Source organism: Nicotiana tabacum, chromosome 4 (assembly GCF_000715075.1).
Source record: "Nicotiana tabacum cultivar K326 chromosome 4, ASM71507v2, whole genome shotgun sequence".
Taxonomy (NCBI): Eukaryota; Viridiplantae; Streptophyta; class Magnoliopsida; order Solanales; family Solanaceae; genus Nicotiana; species Nicotiana tabacum.
In genome coordinates, this window is record NC_134083.1 from 49,207,083 (window position 1) to 49,230,471 (window position 23,389).

Consider the following 23,389-nt stretch of genomic DNA (forward strand, 5'->3'; position numbering starts at 1 on the left):
TTCGTTCTTCTTTTTCCAATTCTTCTGAGAGCAGTACACAAATTGTATGGAAATTTGACTACCATAAGGTAATATTAGGTTGTCGATAGCCACTATCTAAATATCGCAATCAGCAATTACTCTATACACATTTGTAATGAGCATCATCTCTTTTTCGCCTTTCTTGTTTCTACTATACTTGAACCGATGTCGATAAATTGGTAGGGGCCTAATTTTATAGCACAGTCTAGCTTAATGATGGGCCAGAGGCTATATGGAAAATGGAAAATGCGTCAATGTCTATAGACCATATTTCCTCAACGAGACTCCTGACCTGGATGTGACAATCCTTAAACATATTTCAGATTATAGAATCAATGTGATAATGGAATTTCAGTATTAGCAAAAACAGCTATGTAATTGGAAAAGTTGCGCCAACCATAAAACAATAGATGTTCGTGACAATATGGATGCTGTATTCCAATATTTCACGCGGAAGCAAATAAAGGTTCATACTGAAATGCAATCCAACTACTAAAAGAAAGTTATTGCCGAAAGAGCACCAATCAGCACTACCTAGACGTGAGAAGATGCTCGGCATTCTTAGTTTCTCTGTGTTTTATCATCTGAAATCAATAAAATTGTCCATTTTTGTCCAAAAGAAAACCACCAGAGACTGGACCACTGCATGCCTTGCAAAAGTAGATCCCACTACACAAAAGGATGATTCTCCAGAATTCAACTAATTCCAATTCATCAGCAGTAAATAGCATAGCAAGTGCTCCACATTCTTTTAGATCAGGGAGGTTGTCACAGCACGTCACACTGGTAAAGTTTTTACATAAAACATAGAGCTATATTGACCACCTTTGACTCTAAGACTGACACTAGTAGAAGGTTTGAAGTCTAGCTCTAGAATGAACAAGCAATCCTATAAATCCCGACTGCATTTGCTGCCAAGAGATTATGCTACTTCTGTTGTCATGGGACAAAAGATGTATGCAGATAGCAAGTAGGGATCATGTGCACATATGGAAAAAAAGTGCAGCATGGGTAGGCTCTGGATTATTCAGTTTTGACTGTTAGCATTTCCTAAGACCTAGTTGCCAGACAGTAAATAGCCAAGACCAAGGGTCAAACATCAATTAGATCTGGCATTTCAAAACATTCAGGGTAATATTTCACCTATGTCGAAGTTCTATTTGAAACCTTCCAATTCTCAAACTCAGCTGAGTTTAACATAAACGAACTGGCATTTCGATGCCCACCACCACCAAATGCCTGCGAAATCCCAAGAAATACATTATATATTACGACAAACTATATTTTATTACTCATTGAAAGATAAGAAAAGTAAACAAAGCAAGAAGACCCTAAGAACCTGAGAGATAGATGTCGTATCCTCATCACCAATGCTCCTCAGACTAACTTTTAACATTTGATCATTTTCAAGCTCCGGTACCTTATAAACAACAGCTCCAATCCCCCTGACATACAGCCCACGAGAACAATGAAGTATTATTTCTACAAGCATCATTCAGCAATTAATTAAATAAGATTAATGATCATTGCTAGCTTGATTTTGAAGCTTCGTGAAATGATATGATTATCGAAATTCAAAAGTATGGTTCAAGAAGAAACCATGACTATTTTTCTTTAAAATTAGTTCAAGTTATCATTATTTTTCACGAAAGGATAAAAAGTTATCTTCTTTTTTATTCACCAATTTCTTCTTTCATCATCATATCATGATCATCCACTTTTTTTGGGCTATATGACCGAGCGACATTGAGTCAGTTTGTCACTCACCCTATACCATATATATTCAGTAATCAAGTCTTGGTTTTTATATGACACAAAGAACAAGTTTACTGTTGCATTGGAGGTATTAGCTGCAGTGGTAATGAAGAATAATTTTTTTAAAAGTTAGAACTAATGAAGACCCTTTTTTTTTTCTGTTATAGTTCTTGTAACCTCCCTTCTGCTATTCTCCTGCACATTAAGACAAGATTCATACAGAAGTCCACACTGTTCCTGACCATCTCCCAAAATTACAGCATTCTAGGACCTCCAGCAAAGACAACTTGCAGCATGCTTACTCAACAGCATCAACTCATTCTTTCATTTTCTCACTATCCCTAGAACATAATATTCAGCCAACTTTCTTTGAACTGTCCAATTCTATATTTTGCATAAACCCTCCAATATTTTTAACAGCTTATTGTCTGACAAAAAACTCGAAACAGCTGCTCTCTCAACTTTCTTAAGCAAGTCCTCAACTACATGTAAATCGGAACCAAATCTACTGATCTGTGAACATCTTTGGGGTCAAAATACTCAAATTGCTGCTCTTTCAACTTTTTTCAGCAAGTCCTCAACTTTATGCAAGTCAAAACAGATCTATTCAGCCTTCTGTTATATATAAATTCTTTAATAAACTATGCCAGAATAAGTCACGTCGATACGAATTTCTATGAATGAACTGGGCCAAATGCAAAAAATTGTAAACACTGACCAACACAATCATCGTATGCCAAGAGAGTAACACCACACTGCTTTGTACTCTCTAATATACCAAGTTCTGCTTATTATGTCATGTGAACTCTTCATTTGCCTAATACACAATGTCAGCTCATTTAGATCTTTCAACAGCCAACCTATCAAAAATTACAAAAACAGAAACAGAAAAAATGCAAGTAGCAATCTGGGTTCAGATTATAAGTATATTTGAAGTAGCCACCTGAAATCTACTTTTCAAGGTAAATGCCTTATAGTTTTCTGACACAAACCCCATTGATCCAACTTCCAACCTATAAATGAAATGAGTGCCATTAGCAAAACAAATTTGCAACTTCGACATGCAAAAAGCCGTCTTTTTCATCGCTTTAGACTATTATAAGCTGTTAAGAACTTAACACATAACTAAATGTGTCCTCTATCCAACCAATTTATCTTCTAAATGAGGTCATCACGTACTTCAACATGGTAGTTGAGCAGGTAGAGATCCTTGATTCAAGTTTCACCACTACCAACTATCAAAAAGCATTTCCACGTCCTTGACCCAAGGAAAAAAAATCAAGCTTCATGTTAGAAGCATGTTAAGACATAATTAAATAAATAAAGGTATCATCCTTTTACCAACTTAAGCTTTTCGATAAGGTGATCATATACTTCAAAAAATTGAAAGTGCATTTACATCACAATTTCTTTGAATAAAGCATGTTCATGAAATCAAAAGTGCTTGCTTCAACTATAAGATCAGCAATAAATAATATTAACCTTTATGTCAAACTTATATCATGAGCAATGCATACAAGAAGCTGGGAAGTACAAACCTCAACTTCATATTACGACTTCTAACAGCCAACTGGTTCCCAAGCTCACTTCTTAACTCGGACAAAGAATCTGCATTAACTGCCTGCAGAAACAGATTGAATCATCTTGTCACTCAAATCATCAGAGCAATACGTAAATAATTTAAAAATCTAGTCTATAGTAAATATTGCACCAAACCATAACATCTGGTTGCTGATAATTTCTGAGTTTAAGCATTGTGCCCAAAATAAGGTATATTAGTATTAAGTGAAATTAGAGGAGCACCCTTAGAAAGAATTCATGTATCAGGGAAAGCATAGCTTGCTTGTTGCTAAGGAATTATATCTTTTAACGTACACTTGAAAAGTTTTTTTTCGTCAGCCACAAACACCGGGCATATTCATTCATTTCTTCCAAGGCACCAGATACATATAAAGTAGTTTATTGAGCCATTGAGCATTCGCAGATAAGCAGCCTCCATAGTCCTTCGGGGACATCTTATAAAATTGGAGACATAAACAGCGTCCAAATAATAGACACTGATATCCATACCCTCGAATGAATTAGATAAATAAATGACTTCATCCCCATGCACACCTTTGAATTGTTAAATTCACATACCTTAAACAGGCAGGAGCTTTCAATAATCAGGACACCACTAGGGAGAAATGACACATTAAGATTCAACTTCCACTTGATAGAAGAATGAATGACACTTTAGGAATTCTTGACATGAGTGGGATAAACACAAAACAGGAGTTTCCAGGGGTAAATAAAGGCAATCTAGAATTTAATCTACTCAACTACAAACCTTATATTACGTGACTGACATTAAGTATGATGATTATAAGACATAAAACAGCAACCTCACATGATTACTACAGACCTTATATTATTTCTAACAGATTAACTCAATCTCCTGCCTGTGTTTGCTCTAAGTGAAGCACACAATTATCAATGAGCCAATAGATCGCACAAAATGTACAGAAGAACTATTTTTAGGGAAAACCTCAGCAAGCAACATAGCATGTTTTCTAGCTTTGCGCGGGGAATATATTGCACTTTTTCCCTGCCCTTGATGATTTAGCACATTGTTCGTCTCGTAGACCTTTGTGCAGTAAATGATAACAACTTCTCATATCACTCGGGAAAATGTACATGTGCACATTTCTGTGGGTACACTTTAAACAAAAAGAGTGGTAGTAGCTTGCCAGGCAGCCCAAGGCCACTTTACAATTGAGGTCTCTAATATGAAATGAACATTAGTCAGGAATTCCATTGGCAGGTTAAATGACGCAAAGAATATTCAAAGAAATGTCAGAACTACTACATTGAACCTTGAATGGTTTGACACTGCAAATCACCTCTCCAACATTATAATCTGATTTCTGGTATAAACTAAGAGATTGCAGCAATCTCACAAAATCAGATAGATTTTATGCTATTGTGTATGGTGAGCTTGCTTATCCTTAATCCAGAGAAATAAAAGGTACTGGGAGGATATATAATTAACTTAGAGAGTAAAATACAGATATCTTTGGCTTTCAATTCCTATATTCTGCAGCCAAACCTCAAAAAGTTTATAAGGAGTTGACTTTCTAGTTCCCATCTGATATTACCTATGTATATCTTTTGCATATGTATCCACCTGAATGCTTATGACTGGTAAGATTATATAGTCTCTTAAATGCCCTGCGAGGGGATTAGACACGTGGAAAGGAGGGAGGGTGATATTTTACAAATTTAAAGAAAAGGCTCTTAAAGGAGCAAGAAAATAAGGATGTATTTAAGAGATACGTTAAAGTGAAAAAGGAGAAAAGAAAGAATATAAACACTTCCAATATTACCTTGTCTTCTTGCTCTAAATATGGTTAAAAGCAGTTCCGCAGTAGAAAATTGATTTCTTTTCTGAAAAGAGGCTGAGTTTTACAGAATTTGTGCCTAAAGTGGCAGGGGTCATTATTGGACATATAACTGGTTAACATAACTGTTGTATTCCTCTTTTTTCTTTAGTTTTTGGCCCCCTTTGAATAAGTCAAAATCTATCACAAATGAGCCAATAGAAGCAAAACCTAGAAGTCGAAACAGCCAAACCAAAACAAAAAAGCAACATATCAGAAACAACAAAGTGAATGCCCTGCTCGAGCTCCATATAGCACAGACAGGGAGGGGGGTTTATCAAAAAACATGTCCCTTTTCAGAAAATTATCCTTCACTTCGGCAATTCCACACACGACTTGCCTACATCCTTTGTATTATGCCTAATCAGCTAAGACACTTTCCTTCCGACCTTCTACAATATTAAACAGTGCTTTCATTGCCTCCTCAAATCAAAATTAAGTAGCCAGACAATTTTCCGCAAGTTGTTGTACTTCTTTGTGTTTTCTTCTGCAATCAAGATAACTAAGAGGATCACTAGTAGAATAATAGCTGCTAAAGGATATGGTTCCCTACGACTTTAATACTTCAATAGCTCAATCTCATATGATCCGTAAAATCCTAAAGAACAGCCTTTGCATGATAAACAAAAGAAATCTCAATGACCAGTCATACAAGAGGAACCAGCCTAATCATTTGACTGACGTGACTTTGGCAACTAGTTCATGTCAGCCAAGAGTAAGATTGGGAAAGAGCAGGTTAGAGCCTGTGAAAGGTAAAGAAACACTGACCATAAAACAAAAGATCTCTGGCTAGTTATTTTGCTAAGCTTCTAACACAGCTTGAAGAGTCGACTCCTGAAAGAGTTGTTCTCATATGAAAACAAGAAGTAACAGACACATAACCTATATCGTAGAAGCTTGAAAATTTGGAGGGCAACACGTTATACGCTGTTCAATTTTTCATTCACCCTCCTCAAAAAGAAATAGTCATTAAGTACATCCCAAGATATTCAGATGTAGAACAGTGTTGTCAAAGGCGCGCTTAAGCCGTGAAGCGAGGCTCAAAACATGTTGCGCGCTTCGCCTCGCTTTGTGGGCACTTTAATGTCGCATCAAGGCTCTAAGGCATACTTTTCCTTGTCAATGAGTATAATCCTGAAAATGCGACATTAAACATTTGATATTTCACTTTATCGTAATTTTTTTAAATTTCTTTGTCCATATATTTGTTATTTAACAACAACAACAACAACAACAACCCAGTAATATTTGTTATTCATGCTTATAATTATTAGTCTTGGAATACATATACATATTTTTACTTTTTCTCCCGTTGCGCCTTTTTTCATTAAAGCCCACGCTTTATTTGCACTTTGCGCTTAAAGCCCCAACGGACCTTAGAGCTTTTTTGCGCATTTCGCCTTTGATTACACTGATGTAGAATACATAAGGCACCTTGTAAACTTTATTTTTTAAATAAGAAAAAAAAGTATCATTTTTCATACCTTATACACGTTCCACCTCCTAGACCCCCCCCCCCCGGCCCCATCATTTTTCATTTGAAAGCTTAAATTCCAATTACAAGTGATGGCAGCAACTTTTTTTGATGAAGTAAGATAATATCATTGAAAGAGCATCGGGATACAAGTGATGGCAGCAACTTAGTCTTTGGCTCATTGACAACTTCCAAAAAGTGATCTAGTACTATTAAGATGATCTCACAAGCTCTAAAGCCATGAAAGGCGTATCATGGGTTATAAGAATAACAATACTCGCTTTTAACAATCAAAAAATAAATACTCGCTTGCATTTGTGCATTCATCATTCTTCAGAAGGATTCAAAACCCGGTGTGAGTCCTTCAGCAATCAATAGATTTTCCGTGAGCATTGGGAGTTAGCACAAAGTCATTTGTTTATCCATGTGTGAAGAGCAAGCCATAAAGCCTAGAATGTGTTCGTGCTAATTAAATGCATATGATGGCATATTGCCTATTTAACAACCAAAAGTTCATTACAAAAAACCTCCATGGTCACGAGATGAACAAGTCTTGGATCTTTACCAGGCAACAACCAAATGTTCCAGCTCCAAGTGCTATCTCAAATGACTTCTCAAGGACCTCATCAATTCGTTTCTGCTTGTGGGACAAACTTATCTTTCCTTGCTCAATAACAGATTTTAGATTCAAAGCAAGCAACTGCAGGAAAGGAAATCATTAGAGTAGGGAACAGCCTGCAAGACACAAATTTGGGCAATAGAAAACTGCTTTGATTATGTTCAAGTATATGAAATTGGTGCATGTAACCAGGATTCAAAAATTCAACGAATCTGCTGGACTTTGTGCCAAAGAACATCACCAATTTCCCCAAACTTCTAAGCCTCTCAGTTATTTACGGAAGCAAAAAGGGTCGGAGCTATACTGAGTTGCTGCATCAGTTCCTTACTTCAAGTGGATCTAATTCTGGCATGTGATATAACTAACACTTCTTTATTAAGAAAACCTATTCAACCACGGGTATATTCTGTGTGCATGAATACATCAGCCACGAAATCGACACTTTAATTATCATTTGCACTTCAATAGGACTCTCAATTAGTTGGGTTTATAACCACTTCAATAACAAAACAGTTGCTCATTAGAAAATAACACAGCCAGTAGGAACAACCTGTTGAAACAAGGAGGGGTTCAAATTGACATCATATTCAATATTACGATCATCCAAGCCGCTGCTGAATGCTTTACTGTCTGGAAGTTTCCATCTCCACAAATCTCTGTCCTCTATATATTCGAATAATCTCCTCACTCTGTCAAATTCACCAATCTTTAGTGCATTGCCATCGGCAGCTCTGTTATTGTCCCCCCCATTTATGAGCTTCTCCTTGAAATAATCATAAGCAATCGTAGCCCCACTTCTACCCATGTCGATCACTTTAATCAAATTTTCACTCACATATGTCCCTCCACCTAACAGCTCTCGTGCAGTCTTGTGATGGTCTAATACAACAACACTGCATACCAAATAAAAGGAAAAAGAAAAAAAGCAATGAGCATAGAAACTGTGATTCCATTAATTTCTCGAATACATACAGAAATACAAACATTTTTGCCCAAAAAATGAACTTTAACCACAGAAAAATCAGATAGTTGATTTTGAAAAAAACTGCCACTGCAACCGTGTTCAAACATTTATGAAGGCATTAGTAAACATAAATCCCACATGCTGAAATATAGAAAACTGAGAAGACAAAAGACTTACCAGTCAACTTTAGAGTGGAGTTGGGGAACAAAACCAGATGGACCCACAAAATCCAAGAGGTAAACATGATCAATTTCATTTAGAGGAAGGTCTTCCGCCCTATAAATAAAAAGATGGTTAGAAAACAAAAATAACCCTTTAACAGTGACTTAAAAGGGAATGTGCAAAGAAACAAAGAGAGATATCTATCTACCTGAGAGGAGAGTAAACGGTGTTTGGGAAGTAAAGAGGAGTTATGTGTATGGAAGAAAAATAAAGGTGAGCGGCCAAAGCAGCAAAAGCTCCATCGGGGCAGGGGTAATGGTAAAGAACTGCGGGTCTCTTCATCTGGGTTGACGGCGGCGGTTTTGTTTCTCCTCGGGAACAGTTGCTGGTAACGCTAACGCCGCTTCCTGTTGTTATACGAGGTACTGAGGCAATTGTCGTAGTCCTAAACTTGGAAATCAAACTGGGAACTCTATGATGTCTACACAAGCAGAACATCCACTTCTAGTTCTAGGTTAATAACGCCGTTCGGTTTAGAAAGCTCTTTTTTCTCAAAAGGTCTAAGGAAAGCACTGTCTCATAAATTCACAGTTTAATACTGTATTTGTTTAGTTTAAATAAAAGATAATTATCAAAAATTAAATACTACTCGTACTAGCTTCTCCACGTTACACTAATTCCTTTTTCTTTTTGTGCCCTAAATGATCATGCTATTTTTCTGTCCCACATCACAGAAAAACAAAAGGAAATAAATAGGAAAAACAAAAATTAGAGACTCTAAAGATTTCTCCTTTTTCATATTCCTTGATTTTCTCTTTCCAAAATCAGTGTTCCCCCTCACTCGCTTTCTCTCTCTGCAGACCTCTTTGGGTGCTGTGGAGAGTGCTAAAATCAGCATTCTAACGGCAGTTTTCAGGTAATAATCGGGTTTCTGATGTTTTCTAATAGATGTGGTTGGTTTGTGTACTTTTGGTCTATCTGATTTTCACCTGTAAGCTTTACTCTCGTTACAGATAGAAGGATAATGGGATCTCGGTTACAGATTGAAGGAGATGAATCCGTACTTGTACGGGTCACTCACTCCAATATTAAGAGCTTTTCCCCTGAAATCCGGTTTTCTCTTCAGGTACTCGCAAGTTTCTTACCTTTGCTTAGTGGTAGTATCAGTTATGCAGGTTCCACTATTACTATAATTAGATCAATTATATAATTGGAACTTAAATTTTAAATCTGCAAAGACATATAATCGGCTTTACATCTGTTCTCGATGAGTTTATTAGTTAGACTTTCAAATGGCTCATCTTTGATATAATAGAAGTAACGATTGAGGCTCGTAATTCATTTTGAATGTACTTGTGCGGTGCATTACAGTCCATTGTCTCTTTGTTTTCAGATGACAGTGGAAGCCGTTAAAGAGAAGCTTTGGAAAAAGTGTGGTACTTCCGTCAATTCAATGTCCCTAGAGCTCTATGATGAAACTGGTGCTAAAATCTCAGTCCTAAGTGATAATGCAAGACCACTTGGTTTTTATTCCCCATTGGACGGGTTAGTAAAATTCTTTTTGTCCGAAGACCTAGTATATTTTAATTGTCCTTTTCTAGACAATGAACTCTCTGTATTATGTATTGAAATCATGTCCTGTCTGCATTTTGTGCAGAAAGAACTTGAACTAATACAGAGATATGTATTTGGATTAACCAGTCTGCCTTTGCAGTTATCGCCTGCATGTTATTGATCTTGATCCATCATCAGTGACTTCTGGAGGTTGGCTTGAGGACACATCACTTGTGGAAAAGTACACTATCTCTGAAGAGGCTTATGGGAAACTTGGCGGTAAATGCTGACGAGTTTCACTTGGCATATTTGCTTTATAAAATGTCTTCTCTAATTTTATTTATCCTTGGCTCGAATACAATGCCTCTTCAAGTCAATTTAATCCTCAATTTGTTTCCCGGCAATTAGGGTTTATTAGTGGATGACATAATTTGAAAAATAATTCCCTGAGAAGTAGAGCCTTTGGATCTTCCTGAATTTGCTTCAGTTTCTTGCCCTTGTGGTTCTAAGATGACTGTAGAACACTCATACTCTTTAGATCTTTGGTTTTCCTCCATTTTTCTGACGTAAGTCACTATGGACATCTTTCTAATTTTACATGACAAGTTACCTATTATGGTTTAACCAGGAAGGAGCCACACGGTACAAATGATTATATATATTAGAGCACACTTTACCCGTTCCAAAAAAAAAAGGATATAGATTTTGTAGCAAGATTTGTTTGTCCAATCAAACATCTTTTGTTTTGCTATTACGTTAGGTGCAAGTTTTATCTAATTAATCACGTTCCTAACCTACAAATGATACTCTTGTAATTTTTGACTGGTTGACTTATGTCTTAATATCCAACTGCATGGTCCATGAAGTTAAAATGGAGGCATGTTCAGTCTATTTGAAGATGCAAAGAAGTAGCCGTATGACTAATTCTTTTTTTTCCATTTGTAGAAGAAAATACATTCAAATGACAGTTTCGCGATGGATTATAGTATGTTTTCAGTCGCTAAATTAACATGATTTCATTGGAGGACCAAATGCTGCCATATGCTAGCAAATATCTTTTTTCTTTGATAAAGTAATTTTTTTTTTTATAAATGTGGAATTACTCGAGCATATAAGTCGTGCACCAAAATATAGATACCCTACATGATAATACGGCTTTCTACAAATGACATTCAATCTTGTAAGCAAACATGGATTTCATGGGTGCCAGAAACTAAGTATAAAAGGCTATACCAGAACTTATTTTGTGTCCCCTTAAAAGCTCTGATATTTCTCTCTTTCCACAAGAACCACATGAATCATGATGGCTCCTGGGGTGGCGTCCCATGCTCTATGTCTTTTCTTCCTGGGATGGGTCCTAGAGGTGACAAGTTTGCTGTGACTTTCTAGGTACTTTCAGAAAATTCAAGGATACATTGCCGCTTAAGCAACCGCCTGGTCAAGAATCTAAAGTAAGTTTTCTACTAATATTCCAATGTTTATAAAAAGTTAAAAACTTATGGTAAATTACTTAGACTTCTGCTCAAGTTTAACAAAATATCATGGATCTCCCCTTTAGTTTACTATGTTATTAGTTAGGACCTTAAATGGCTAAATTGTTTTGAAATTTTCAACTTTATCTCCAAATTAACCCTCCAATCCGATTATATTACCCCAATAACATATGGTGGAGAGTAAGAGAAAAAGGTTGTTACTATGTTGATAGATCATTTTGTACATATATTTGGCAGCAGCCTGATGCAACAATGGCAATAAAATTATCCTGATTTGTATAAATAAAAAGAAGATGAAAGGGCTGTTTTTCAAACTTTAGCTGATTAACAGTTAATTCAACCGGCTCATTTTAACTGGATCACTCCCTTTCCCCTTTTCCCAGCATATTTAGTCTCCCACTCCCATCTTCAGAGCAACCACTTTCACTTGACAAGCTCTAGCCTCACAACCCTCCCAGGCTCCCAGCACTTCACCCTTTCCCTCCCACATATCTTGTCTTATACCCACCTCTTCAGCACTTCACCCTTAAATGAAGGGCATTTTTTGGCATCATACCAAATTTAGATGCCATTTTTTTTTATAAGGTAAATTGTATTAATCAAAAAGGAGAAAAAACTCCCGTATACAAAAAGTATACCAAAAAGTAGAGAATTTACATCAAAACATGATTCTCTACAAAAAACGCCCAATCTTCTACACAAGTAGGGGCTATATGAGTGCACCAAAAAGCGATCAAAGATAAAAGACTATTCTTAAGATGTGAAAAAGGAGACGCAATCCCCTCAAAAGCTCTCCTATTTCTCTCCCCCCAAACTATCCACATGAGAGCTAACGGGGCGAACTTCCACGCCTTTTGCTTGCTTCTTCTACGGAAACCGGCCCAGCTATATAACATTTCCTTTACAATGCTTGGCATCACCCATTGAACACCAAAAAGATTCAGGATTGCCCTCCACAAACCTGAGGACACAGGGCAATGCAATAAGATGATCAACTTCTTCCCCTGAGCTTTTACGCATGTAGCACCAACTAACAAGCGTAATTCCTACTCTTTCGCAGATTTTCAGCAGTCAAGATCACTCTCCTCGCCGCTAGCCATGCAAAAAAGCACACCTTCGTGGGCGCCTTAGGAATCCAGATCGAGGAGTATGGAAAAGTAGCCTCATCTCTCACCAACATACTCTGGTAAAAGGACTTTACGGTGAACAAACCATCGCCACGCAACCCCCATCTCCAAGAATCACAAAATGGTTGGGGCCTGTCTTGCCCATATAGCAGTGCCAACAAATCTTGGAGCTCCGCAATCTCCCAATCTTGCATGTTCCTTCTAAATGAGAGGTCTCATACTACCCCATCCATGCTCCTTGCGAATCTGTTGGACCATCAATTCCTTCTGGTTTGAAACTCTGAAGACGTGGGGGAAAGAGACCCTCAGAGTATCCTCTCCACACCACCTGTGATTCCAAAAGCTGATTCTCCTTCCATCTCCCACCCTGTAAGTGATGTTGCCATTGAAGGCTTCCCAATTCTTCATGATGCTCCTCCACATGCCCCACCCAAAAGGTGCTGTGATTGCCTTGGTCCTCCAACCCCTTCCCGTGGAATCATACTTTTCTACTATGACCTCCCTCCATAGAGCATGCTCTTCTACCCCGAATCTCCACAGCCACTTCTCCAACAAAGCTCTGTTGAATACCCTAATATCTTTTACTCCAAGTCCACCCCACTTCTTTGGGGAAGTGACTGTCTGCCAATTCACTAGATGAAATTTTCTAGTTTCATCCGCCGCATCCCAAAGAAAATTCCTTTGAAGATGCTCCAGTTTATCTATGATGCTCACAGGAGCTTGCCACTGGGACAAGTAATAGGTAGGCATACTCGATAAAGTGCTTTTAATAAGCACTTCCTTACTGCCTTTTGACAAGTACCGTTTCTGCCATCCTGCTAATCTTTTTTCAACCCTTTCAATCACTTGATTCCAAACTATAGTATCCTTATGCGAAGCGCCCAATGGGATACCTAGGTAAGTAGTGGGAAGAGAGCCCACCTTACATCTGAGAACATGAGACAAAGCATCAATGTTAGCAACCTCACCCACCGGGAAAATCTTACACTTGTCGAGGTTGATTTTGAGTCCTGATACTATCTGAAACCACTGCAGGACCTGCTTCAGGTAGGTCAACTGATCCATATCGGCATCACAGAAAACCAGGGTGTCATCCGCAAAAAGCAAATGAGAGACTCTTCGGGCACTGAGCACCCCGATCGGAGTTGAGAATCCTCTCAAGAAGCCTCCGCCCGCCGCACGATCCATCATTTTACTCAGAGCATCCATCACTAGAATGAATAGCATGGGGGATAGGGGGTCACCTTGCTTGAGACCCTGGAGCTGCCAAAGAAACCACACGGGCTACCATTAACCAGGACAGAGAATTTGACTGAGGAAATGCAGAACTTGATCCATCCCCTCCATCTTACCCCAAACTCCATCCGCATCATAATGAAATCCAAGAACTCCCAATTGACATGGTCGAAAGCCTTCTCAAGGTCCAACTTGCACAGTAAGCTGTGTTCTCTATTTTTCCTTCTGGAGAGTACAAGTTCATTTGCCACCGAAGCAGCGTCCAGGATCTGCCTACCTTCCACAAACGCATTCTGGGATGACGAAACAGACACGTCAAGAACCTTCTTGAGTCTGTTCGAGAGCACTTTAGAAATAATCTTGTAAATGCTCCCCACGAGACTAATAGGCATGTAGCCTCTGATATAAGATACACCTTTTTTCTTAGGCACAATAGTAATAAAAGAAGTATTGATACTTCTCTCGAAAACACCATTCACGTGGAAGTATTCAATGGCTTCCATCAACTCCTCCTTAATGGTGTCCCAACAGAGCTGGAAGAAGGCCAAGGACAAACCATCAAGCCCGGGGGCCTTATCACCAGCACAACTCGACACAGCCTCGTGCACCTCCTCCTCCTCGGAAGCCCTTTCTAGCCACTCGTCGTCTCCTTCCCCTATGTGATTGAACTCTATTCCCCCAAAGTAGGCCTCCAACTAACTTCCTCTTTGTATTAGTTCTCATAAAACCCCATTATCGCCCATTTTACCTCCTCCTCTCCCTCAATCCTCACCCCATCCACAACTGAGGACTCTATGAAGTTTCTCCTTCGATTTGCGACCGCAACCCTGTGGAAAAACTCGGTATTCGAATCCCCCTCCTTTAACCAGAGCGCCCTCGATTTTTGCCGCCAACTAGTCTCCTGAGCTATTGCTAACTCGACTATTTCCCTCTTAATCTCCCCCAATCTCGCTTTCTCAGATTCATCTAGCCCCCTCGCCCCTTCCCCTCTCTCTAATTCCCCCAATTCATGCATAAGCTCCCTCATTTTAATCTCTACCCTTCCAAAAACCTCCTTATTCCACCTAATAATATCTCCCTTGAGCAATTTAAGTTTCTTCGAAAGACGGAATGAAGGTGACCCTGATACCCCGTAGCTTGTCCACCATTCTTTCACTTTGTCACCAAATCATGGCACTTTCAACCATATGTTCTCGAATCGGAAAAGAGCATGCGCCCCCCTCCCTCTGCATCCATCTAGCAAGATAGGCAAATGATCCGAAGTTAGCCTAGGTAAAGGAATCTGCAGCACATTCGACACCAGCTCATCCCAGGCCAGGAGGGCGATATCAGAAATCTATCAAGTCTAGACCTTGAATTGGAATCCTCCGCCCTGGCCCAAGTAAACCTTTCCCCTGACAGAGGAAGATCAATGAGAAAGTGATCATTGATAAAGGCAGAAAACTCCTCCGTGGCCCTCGAAATCAAACTACACCATAATCTCTCCTCCGGGAATCTATTAGTGTTAAAGTCTCCCCTAGAACCCATGGAATGTCCCATTCCCCCATAACATTGGCCAGTTCCTCCCAGAAAGACACCTTGGACCCTTCTCCTACCGGTCCGTACACTCCCCCAAACCCCCACTCCACCCCACTCATTCTATCTTTGACAAGAGCTGCTAAAGAAAAAACTCCCTTCTTAATCTCCTTTACCTCCAAGCTTCTATCATCCCACATAAGAAGAATGCCCCCGGCACTTCCCGCTACTAGGACCCAGTCATATTTCACCCAACTACCTCCCCAGACACTCCTCACAATCGCATCCGACAAAACTTACATTTTGGTCTCCTGAAAACAAACTAGGTTGGCACCCTACTCTCTAACTCCCACTTTGATGATGGCCTTTTTGGTTGGGCCATTCATCCCCCTCACATTCCATGAAAGAATCTTAACTTCCATAAGTAACAATATCCCTCTTTTCCCCACCCCCACCCCTCTAGCCGAGCTCCCTTCCTCCCTGTCACACACCTGACCCCTTCTCTGGTACACCACTACATCCCCTAAATTATTTTGCTTAACACCTTGACCCAACTCCCTCCCTGCACCATCATAAAAAGACTGTTTGCTCAATCTCCCTCAACAGTTCTAGCACCCTATCTTCCTTCCCTTCAAAAGAAACACCTAATAACTTTCCAAAGTTTAATAGTTTATCCTCCATCTAGAAGGACATATCCCCTCCTCCAATCCGTGACGAAATTGGATAGGCGTCTTCTGTATGTACCATTTCCTTGCTCCTACGGGAGGAATACAAGACCATAGCATTGCTAGCAATAGGAACTTTAGGTGCCGGAAGGATCTCACCATTTCCTTGAGAGGCACCAACCTCTGAAATTAACACCCCGCTGCTATAGGAATGACCAGAAACGCCAGCAGGGTAGCGGGAAGGGAGAGAGCATGGAACCCTTGGCGGTATATTAACTGGAATTACTGGTCCGGCACTAACATCAATTGGGGCAGGCGCAACAATCTCCCCAGGAATCTAAAGGCAGAAAACTCCTCCGTGGCCCTCGAAATCAAACTACACCATAATCTCTCCTCCGGGAATCTAATAGTGTTAAAGTCTCCCCCTAGAACCCATGGAATGTCCCATTCCCCCATAACATTGGCCAGTTCCTCCCAGAAAGACACCTTGGACCCTTCTCCTACCGGTCCGTACACTCCCCCAAACCCCCACTCCACCCCACTCATTCTATCTTTGACAAGAGCTGCTAATGAAAAAACTCCCTTCTTAATCTCCTTTACCTCCAAGCTTCTATCATCCCACATAAGAAGAATGCCCCCGGCACTTCCCGCTACTAGGACCCAGTCATATTTCACCCAACTACCTCCCCAGACACTCCTCACAATCGCATCCGACAAAACTTACATTTTGGTCTCCTGAAAACAAACTAGGTTGGCACCCTACTCTCTAACTCCCACTTTGATGATGGCCTTTTTGGTTGGGCCATTCATCCCCCTCACATTCCATGAAAGAATCTTAACTTCCATAAGTAACAATATCCTTCTTTTCCCCACCCCCACCCCTCTAGCCGAGCTCCCTTCCTCCCTGTCACACACCCGACCCCTTCTCTGGTACACCACTACATCCCCTAAATTATTTTGCTTAACACCTTGACCCAACTCCCTCCCTGCACCATCATAAAAAGACTGTTTGCTCAATCTCCCTCAACAGTTCTAGCACCCTATCTTCCTTCCCTTCAAAAGAAACACCTAATAACTTTCCAAAATTTAATAGTTTATCCTCCATCTAGAAGGACATATCCCCTCCTCCAATCCGTGACGAAATTGGATAGGCGTCTTCTGTATGTACCATTTCCTTGCTCCTACGGGAGGAATACAAGACCATAGCATTGCTAGCAATAGGAACTTTAGGTGCCGGAAGGATCTCACCATTTCCTTGAGAGGCACCAACCTCTGAAATTAACACCCCGCTGCTATAGGAATGACCAGAAACGCCAGCAGGGTAGCGGGAAGGGAGAGAGCATGGAACCCTTGGCGGTATATTAACTGGAATTACTGGTCCGGCACTAACATCAATTGGGGCAGGCGCAACAATCTCCCCAGAAGAAGAAGGAGCTTGAAGTGTAACCTCAGCACAGCTAAGCATAGGAGAATATAAGGGGGCGATGTAGCTGGGTCCATCAGAGGCGGGAGGCCGTGGAGTAACACCACCAGCTTTAGCCGGTGCTGCCCCTGAAGCAGGGGCCATCGAAGAGGGGCGCGGGTCACTAGAGCTCGGTGAAGAAATACCACTGTGTGAAGCACCATTGGCAGAAGAAGGAGCGACTGTTCCCATATGCTTAGGAGCCTTATCAGACGCAGCTTGAAATAATCAGGCCCCCTTAGGATCAATTCTATTAGAATTGGGAAAAGTTGCTGGGCCCATGTGTGGAAGCCCAGGCCTATACTTGCTGAAATCTTGATCGGCCCTATGATAATTAAAAGAGGACCGTCCCATTCTGCCTTTCCAGCCCTCATCACTAACCCAGGGACATTCACGTCTTTTCCTCCTGATAAAATTTTGTCGTCTTCTCCCAAATTCAAACCCCCCGTCTCTTCTCGATCTAACGTCTGATTCCGGCTTAGTCCACTGATCCGGTGAGCCCTCCCCTCCCTTCAGAGACTGATTTCCCCTCATCTCCCTTCTATTTGACCTTCCCTTTTCTCCCGCCACTATCACAGGCATAAAGATAGGGCGAAATTCAGGGCTCAACCAAACCCTATAACTCAAGTAGCCATCCTCCACCACAGTGGAGACATGGATTCTGCCCCTTTTCCTCACCACAATCCTCATTCGCGAGAGATCATGTAGGCTGCAAGTGACATCAATAAAACCCCCACAGATTTTCCCAATCTTCTTAAATAGGTCAAGGCACCAAAGATGCACCGGGAGACCCACCATGTTGACCCCCAATGTTTCGCCGGAGAAACGAGGGTCGAGACACCCATCGTGCTCCACCCATCTGTCTAGCTTTAAGAAGTTCCCATCGAACCACCTGTTTCCTCTGACAAGAATTTCTGAAGCTCGAGACTCGTCAACAAATCGAAAGAGATATTGCGTGTCCCCCAGTTGCGATATTTTCAGCCCGTCCTTGACGTTCCATACCTCTACTGCCCAGTTCCTAACAGCCTTTGGAGAACCAACCCATTTGGAGAAAGACCCAATCAGACAAGATTCCAAGAAACCCTTGCACCTGAGAGTGTGCTACTCAGACAGCGAGAAGTGCGGCTCCTGCCCTACATCGAGCTTTCGATGGCATCTTCCCCCACGTTCTAGGGCTGGCCAAGAGGCAGCTTTGATGGAAGACATGTTTTCTAGTTTTCTAGATTCTAGAGAGAAGTACGAGCTTCTCTATGTAGAATCCATCATATCTAAATTCGGTTGTCCGAAAAGCCTCGCGAAGAGGCTGGCCGAAGAAGAAGAAGTGAAATCTGGTCGGAAAAAGCCTCACCCGTCGCCGAAAAATAGTTTCAGACATCGGATTTTGGAGATACTTGGGTAGGTAGGCTCGGAACAGCCTCGCGATGAGGTTGTCCCGAAGAAGAAACGGTGAGATCTGGCCGGAAAAAGCCACATGCGTCGCCGGAAAAAGAAAAAGTCTTCGGATTTTGTTAAAACTGGGATGGGTAGGCTCGGAAAAGCCTCGCGAAGAGGCTGTCTGAAGAAGAAAAAGTGAGATCTAGCCGGAAAAAGCCACACGCGCCGGCGCGTGGCTGAGATCTCGCTGGAGCTGGGCCGCGCATGAGGGGTCGTACGCCGGAGAACTTTACTGGGTTTTGGTTGCGGGAAGCTTGGCTCTTGGTGGGTGGTGATGCAATCCTAGGAAGCATGAAGGAGAAGTGTCTCAGGGAAAGTGCCTGAGAGCATTTTCCCTTTCAGTTTCTTAACACAAAAGCTATTTAAAATTTAGATGCCATCTAGAGTGGATGTTTGGAAGGGAAAGTCAGGTGGTTATAGAACTGCTGCAACGTTTAAGTGAATCACTGTCACTAAAATATAGCAAGTTCCTTGCCTCACTACTTTTTGGGAAGAGCTTTTTGGTGCTGAACAATACCAGTTGCTGAAAGTACTATTTACTTGTCATTTTTGTGTCATGTTGGTATATTTTGCGATGCTAGATCTTTTATTCATTTCCTCACTTTGCGTTTTCTAACAGATATCTGACAACTATATGGGAGATCTATGTGTTAATTTTAAGGTTAGTTGATCTATCTCTATTGCAGTTCTCTTTCAAGCTATGTAATATGTCTATTGCATTCTCATATTAAAGTAGTATATACATTCTTGACCATACTTCAGTTTTCTCACGTGAGCCTTTTAAATATGCAGTTATTGAGGCTTGCCTTTATGTACATTATTTTGGTATACGCTATCTCTTGCTGAAGCAAAGAGTTTGTTTGCTGATTGTCAGAGAAGATGCTATTTACAAAATGAAATAGTTGACTAATATACCTGCCCTAAGTACCCAAAGAAATTTCCTTGTATGCATATGTACTTTTAAACAATTTGCAACAATGTATTTTCCTGCGACTAAAAGTGCCTCCAACCCAAATTAGAAAATATATACATTCAAATAAATAGAAAGAGAAAGGTTTAACTTAGCATAAATTAGTGAGTTATTGTAGATTAATTTTGTTCTTTGATTGGATCATTGATAGTTTGACTTGTAACTAAGGGTGGAGATACATAATCTATAGTAACACTTTTCATTTCATAGTTGTCACTACTGATACTTGATGGTAGGCCATCAATATGTTTATGACAAAACCATTTATACCTCGAGTGCTTCTATTTCTGAATGGAATTAAATTTGCAATTTGTTACCTAACCTGAAACACAACAGATAGGTTCTTTAGTTCATATACAGTACTTTTGTTGTTAAATTTGTTAAGATTCTTCCTTCTCTTTTATGTTTTTCTCTTCCCCTTTTTAGATATTTTTTTTCGCAGTGGGGGTGCAGGAGTTAATGTTCTTCTGGACACTTCTTTCCTTTATTTTCTTTCTGCAACTTAACGTTTTCTGTTTCAGAAGAATAATCGTTTAGCGTTATGGTTAACTTGTTTGGCTCCGGTTTTGTTATCTTCGTGATCGCAGATAGGGGACAGATGTGAAGTGGAACCTGGAGAGAGAAGAGGGACGGTCAAATTTGTTGGTCAGGCAGAAACACTTGCACCTGGATTTTGGGTTGGAGTTCAGTTTGATGAACCAGCAGGAAAACATGACGGCATGTATGTCAGAAACACAAACTTCCTAGTTAAATCTTAGTTTGAAGTAGCTATACATATATTTTATTGGTAGTAACTAGCAGTAGAGAGTTTACTCTGTGAGGAAGCATGTGTTATGCATCTCTCTTATGAATGACTTGCCTACCGGTGAAAGATCGTATGGTTTGCTTGTATTGGCTCGTTTGCACCAATCCTTATTTTAGAAACTTTAGCCATGTTTACATGTCCAATTTCAACTGTAGGACATGCGTTAACCAATTCTTCACCCTTGGTGCTTATTATAGTCAGAAAAAGTTTACCCTTGCATCCACAAGCTTAATCGATCTTTACTTGCATTAATTATTTTGAAGGAGATTTCAGATGATAAACTAGTTACGTGTTCCTTCTGTTATGGTTGAACTCAATCTGGTGTTGACGATCCTGTTTTCAAACAGCAGCATTAGATTTCTTCTTCTCCAGGTCTAACCAAATATTTAGTCAATTGACTGTAAATTCTTTTACTAGCCTCGAGTTATTTACTACTTTAGTTTCACGTCCTAAAGTTGGTGTACACAAATTTATGGCAGAGAACATACTAATTTTTGAGAAATGTGATTTTCTTTTCTGGTGGGGGTGTGGGGTGGGTGGGCAGGTAATGGTGCACGTAAATAGCTATTGGTATATGCATTCACCAAATTAATTGGAAAATTGTATTTGAACTATTGGGGTGCTACAGTATATATATATATAGGAGTGGAATATATCCAGTTCCGATGGGGTTATAACTTAGAGTTACTACCAAAGCACGGATGGTGCATAATCTACTCGAGATCTTGCTTCACAAGAGGTTGGGATAAGTTTCATTTATGTGAAGAAAATGATTATCAACAGAAAATTGGGAATTTTAGAATAATGGGATAGCAATTGATAGGTAACAAGTCATATGGAACTCACCCGTCATGAGCAGCAAATGATGTATCTGCTCTGCTGCATTATAAAGTGTAATGCTTGGCCAGTGTTCTCTTAAGCTCTATTGCTGCAGATTACTTATTCCAGAAATGCTTGCCTTGTGTATTGACACACCGCACAAGTGCTCTCTTTTTTACTCTGATACTCCACACTTGCAATTTCACTTCTGAAGAAATGCTATATTTCGGAAACTGTTCAAAAGGTTCCTACAATAATTGCTGCATCTAAACCAAATTCTTCTCATATGTTTCACAGGGTGAAAGGGAAACGTTACTTTGACTGCCCTCCCCTTCATGGTGCAATGGTCCGACCAGACAAAGTAAAGGTTTGTATTAAGGGTATCGTTGCCATATTTCAATGCCCTAATAAACATGCCGGATAATTTTCTGATAAAAAAATTGTACTTGTCAGTTAATGTTGCTAGTATCTGTTTCATGCTTGGGCTGAAATGTGATATGGTTTATCTTTCTTGAGATGAATATATTTACACTTATTACAAGTCATAGAATCTTGATTTGGGAATATTCATAATGTGAGAAGTTGGAGATGCTGTGATTAGAATGTCGTAAACAAACATCCAATTCCACTGTGCCTTTAGTGATTTATAAAATGAAGAGATTATTCTCAGTTGTTAATACTAGGCATTCAATATTAGCTATGGGACATCTAATGCAATTCAAGCTATACAACCTTGTTGCTCAGTTGAATATCAACGTTTAAGAGCATGCTATGAAGATAAGAAGAGTCAGAGTTGTATATCCTTTTCAAAAAAAAGTCAAGAGTTGTATATTTTAAATCAAATGACTGATAATTTAATGAGGAACATGGAGGACTCATGGCTTACCTTTTTAGTTGTAAGAAGTTGATAAAATAGAAGTCAAGCTGTATTGGAGAATGTAAAGGTGGGTTAACTGTTAAGTTTTGTGACTTGGGGGATACAGAACAGGATGTGTGGTTGACTTCACATACTCTGGCTGATCTAAAACTACAATTTTTGAAATTTCGTTTTCATAAAGGAGTCAAGAAATTAGAAATGGCTACCGGAAAACAAGTGCACCCCTATTCACCTTGACCGACTTCCCCAAGAAAAATGTTTGGGATGCAAAAGTGAAAACAGTTGTGTTAGTGTTGTAAATTACATTAGATCTGGCCTTTTGACAAGCTCTAAATTCTGCGTTGCAGATTGGAGATTATCCAGAAAAAGACCCCTTTGAGGAAGAGGAAATTTAAATTTCAAGAAATCGCCAGTCTGCTGCTCCGCTTGCTTTGCTTTGCTTAATCTTTTAATAGATAGGAGATGCCGGTTTTAAATATACAATTGAGCAGAAAAGATGAGCAAGCTTACCTAATTGAAAGTCACGGTAATACTCAGAAAAATTTTCACTTCGATGACAAAACCTGAGTGAGTTATAACATTTACTCGGCAGTTGTATACCAATTGCTATTGTGATTGTGAATGTGTTCTTACTGTTGATTATAAGTACAAATCGGTTAGCAAGTTTCAGAGATGTTTATTTCAGTGGACAAAAGCTAGTGATGGGGTGACATAGCAACCTAAGTGAAATATATCGTATAGGATAGTCTCCCTTTTAAACTTCATCCTTCGGGAAACATTCTCCTTAGCACTTGTAGCCATATATTCATCCCTTTCAAATCATTTACTGCAAGTGTCCTACTGTCTTTAACATTTATGTGGTCGCAATATTCAGATAGGAAACTATAGCTAACTTTCAGCCTCTCCAAGAGGGTGCAAACCTGCAAGATTATTGAATGGAATGACGTGAATGCAAGAACATGTGGCATTGGCTGTTCCAGTGTATACTTATCTATTGTAGTGGTTATCTACCTAGAAG

At 39.8% G+C, this 23,389-nt stretch overlaps 2 protein-coding genes across 4 annotated transcripts; one reads left to right on the forward strand and one right to left on the reverse strand.

Annotated features, from left to right (window-relative positions):
- Window positions 1–434: 434 nt before the first annotated feature.
- LOC107767108 (uncharacterized) lies at window positions 435–9,007 on the reverse strand. 3 transcript variants are annotated; one of them, XR_012708672.1, is made up of 8 exons: window positions 8,623–9,006; window positions 8,430–8,528; window positions 7,839–8,181; window positions 7,235–7,369; window positions 3,315–3,397; window positions 2,720–2,789; window positions 1,361–1,466; window positions 435–1,260 (listed from the first exon to the last, which is right to left on the reverse strand). XR_012708672.1 is itself a non-coding variant. In XM_016586030.2 (7 exons), exons 1-7 carry the CDS (start codon window positions 8,910–8,912, stop codon window positions 1,165–1,167), a joined length of 1,152 nt encoding a protein of 383 aa, XP_016441516.1. In that variant the 5' UTR covers window positions 8,913–9,004; the 3' UTR covers window positions 435–1,164. The 3 variants fall into 3 exon arrangements, 1 of the variants encoding a protein (XP_016441516.1); XR_001643835.2 differs by lacking the exon at window positions 435–1,260 and adding an exon at window positions 2,495–2,593 and having other exon boundaries at window positions 8,623–9,007; XM_016586030.2 differs by lacking the exon at window positions 2,720–2,789 and having other exon boundaries at window positions 8,623–9,004.
- Window positions 8,696–23,044, forward strand: LOC107767110 (tubulin-folding cofactor B). The gene is made up of 10 exons (XM_075251831.1): window positions 8,696–8,836; window positions 9,275–9,330; window positions 9,428–9,540; window positions 9,808–9,959; window positions 10,129–10,247; window positions 11,358–11,419; window positions 19,520–19,561; window positions 20,458–20,591; window positions 21,792–21,861; window positions 22,719–23,044. Exons 3-10 carry the CDS (start codon window positions 9,439–9,441, stop codon window positions 22,764–22,766), a joined length of 729 nt encoding a protein of 242 aa, XP_075107932.1. The 5' UTR covers window positions 8,696–8,836; window positions 9,275–9,330; window positions 9,428–9,438; the 3' UTR covers window positions 22,767–23,044.
- The last annotated feature ends 345 nt before the right edge of the window (window positions 23,045–23,389 follow it).

Coding starts and splice junctions, on each gene's coding strand:
- LOC107767108 (XM_016586030.2), bottom strand. CDS start 8,912: ATGTTCTGCTTGTGTAGACATCATAGAGTTCCCAGTTTGATTTCCAAG. Junction 8,182..8,429: donor CTCCACTCTAAAGTTGACTG/GTAAGTCTTTTG, acceptor TTTGGTATGCAG/TGTTGTTGTATTAGACCATC. Junction 3,398..7,234: donor GAACATTTGGTTGTTGCCTG/GTAAAGATCCAA, acceptor CTGTTTCTGCAG/GCAGTTAATGCAGATTCTTT.
- LOC107767110 (XM_075251831.1), top strand. CDS start 9,439: ATGGGATCTCGGTTACAGATTGAAGGAGATGAATCCGTACTTGTACGG. Junction 9,960..10,128: donor TTTTATTCCCCATTGGACGG/GTTAGTAAAATT, acceptor CTGCCTTTGCAG/TTATCGCCTGCATGTTATTG. Junction 19,562..20,457: donor ATCTATGTGTTAATTTTAAG/GTTAGTTGATCT, acceptor TCGTGATCGCAG/ATAGGGGACAGATGTGAAGT.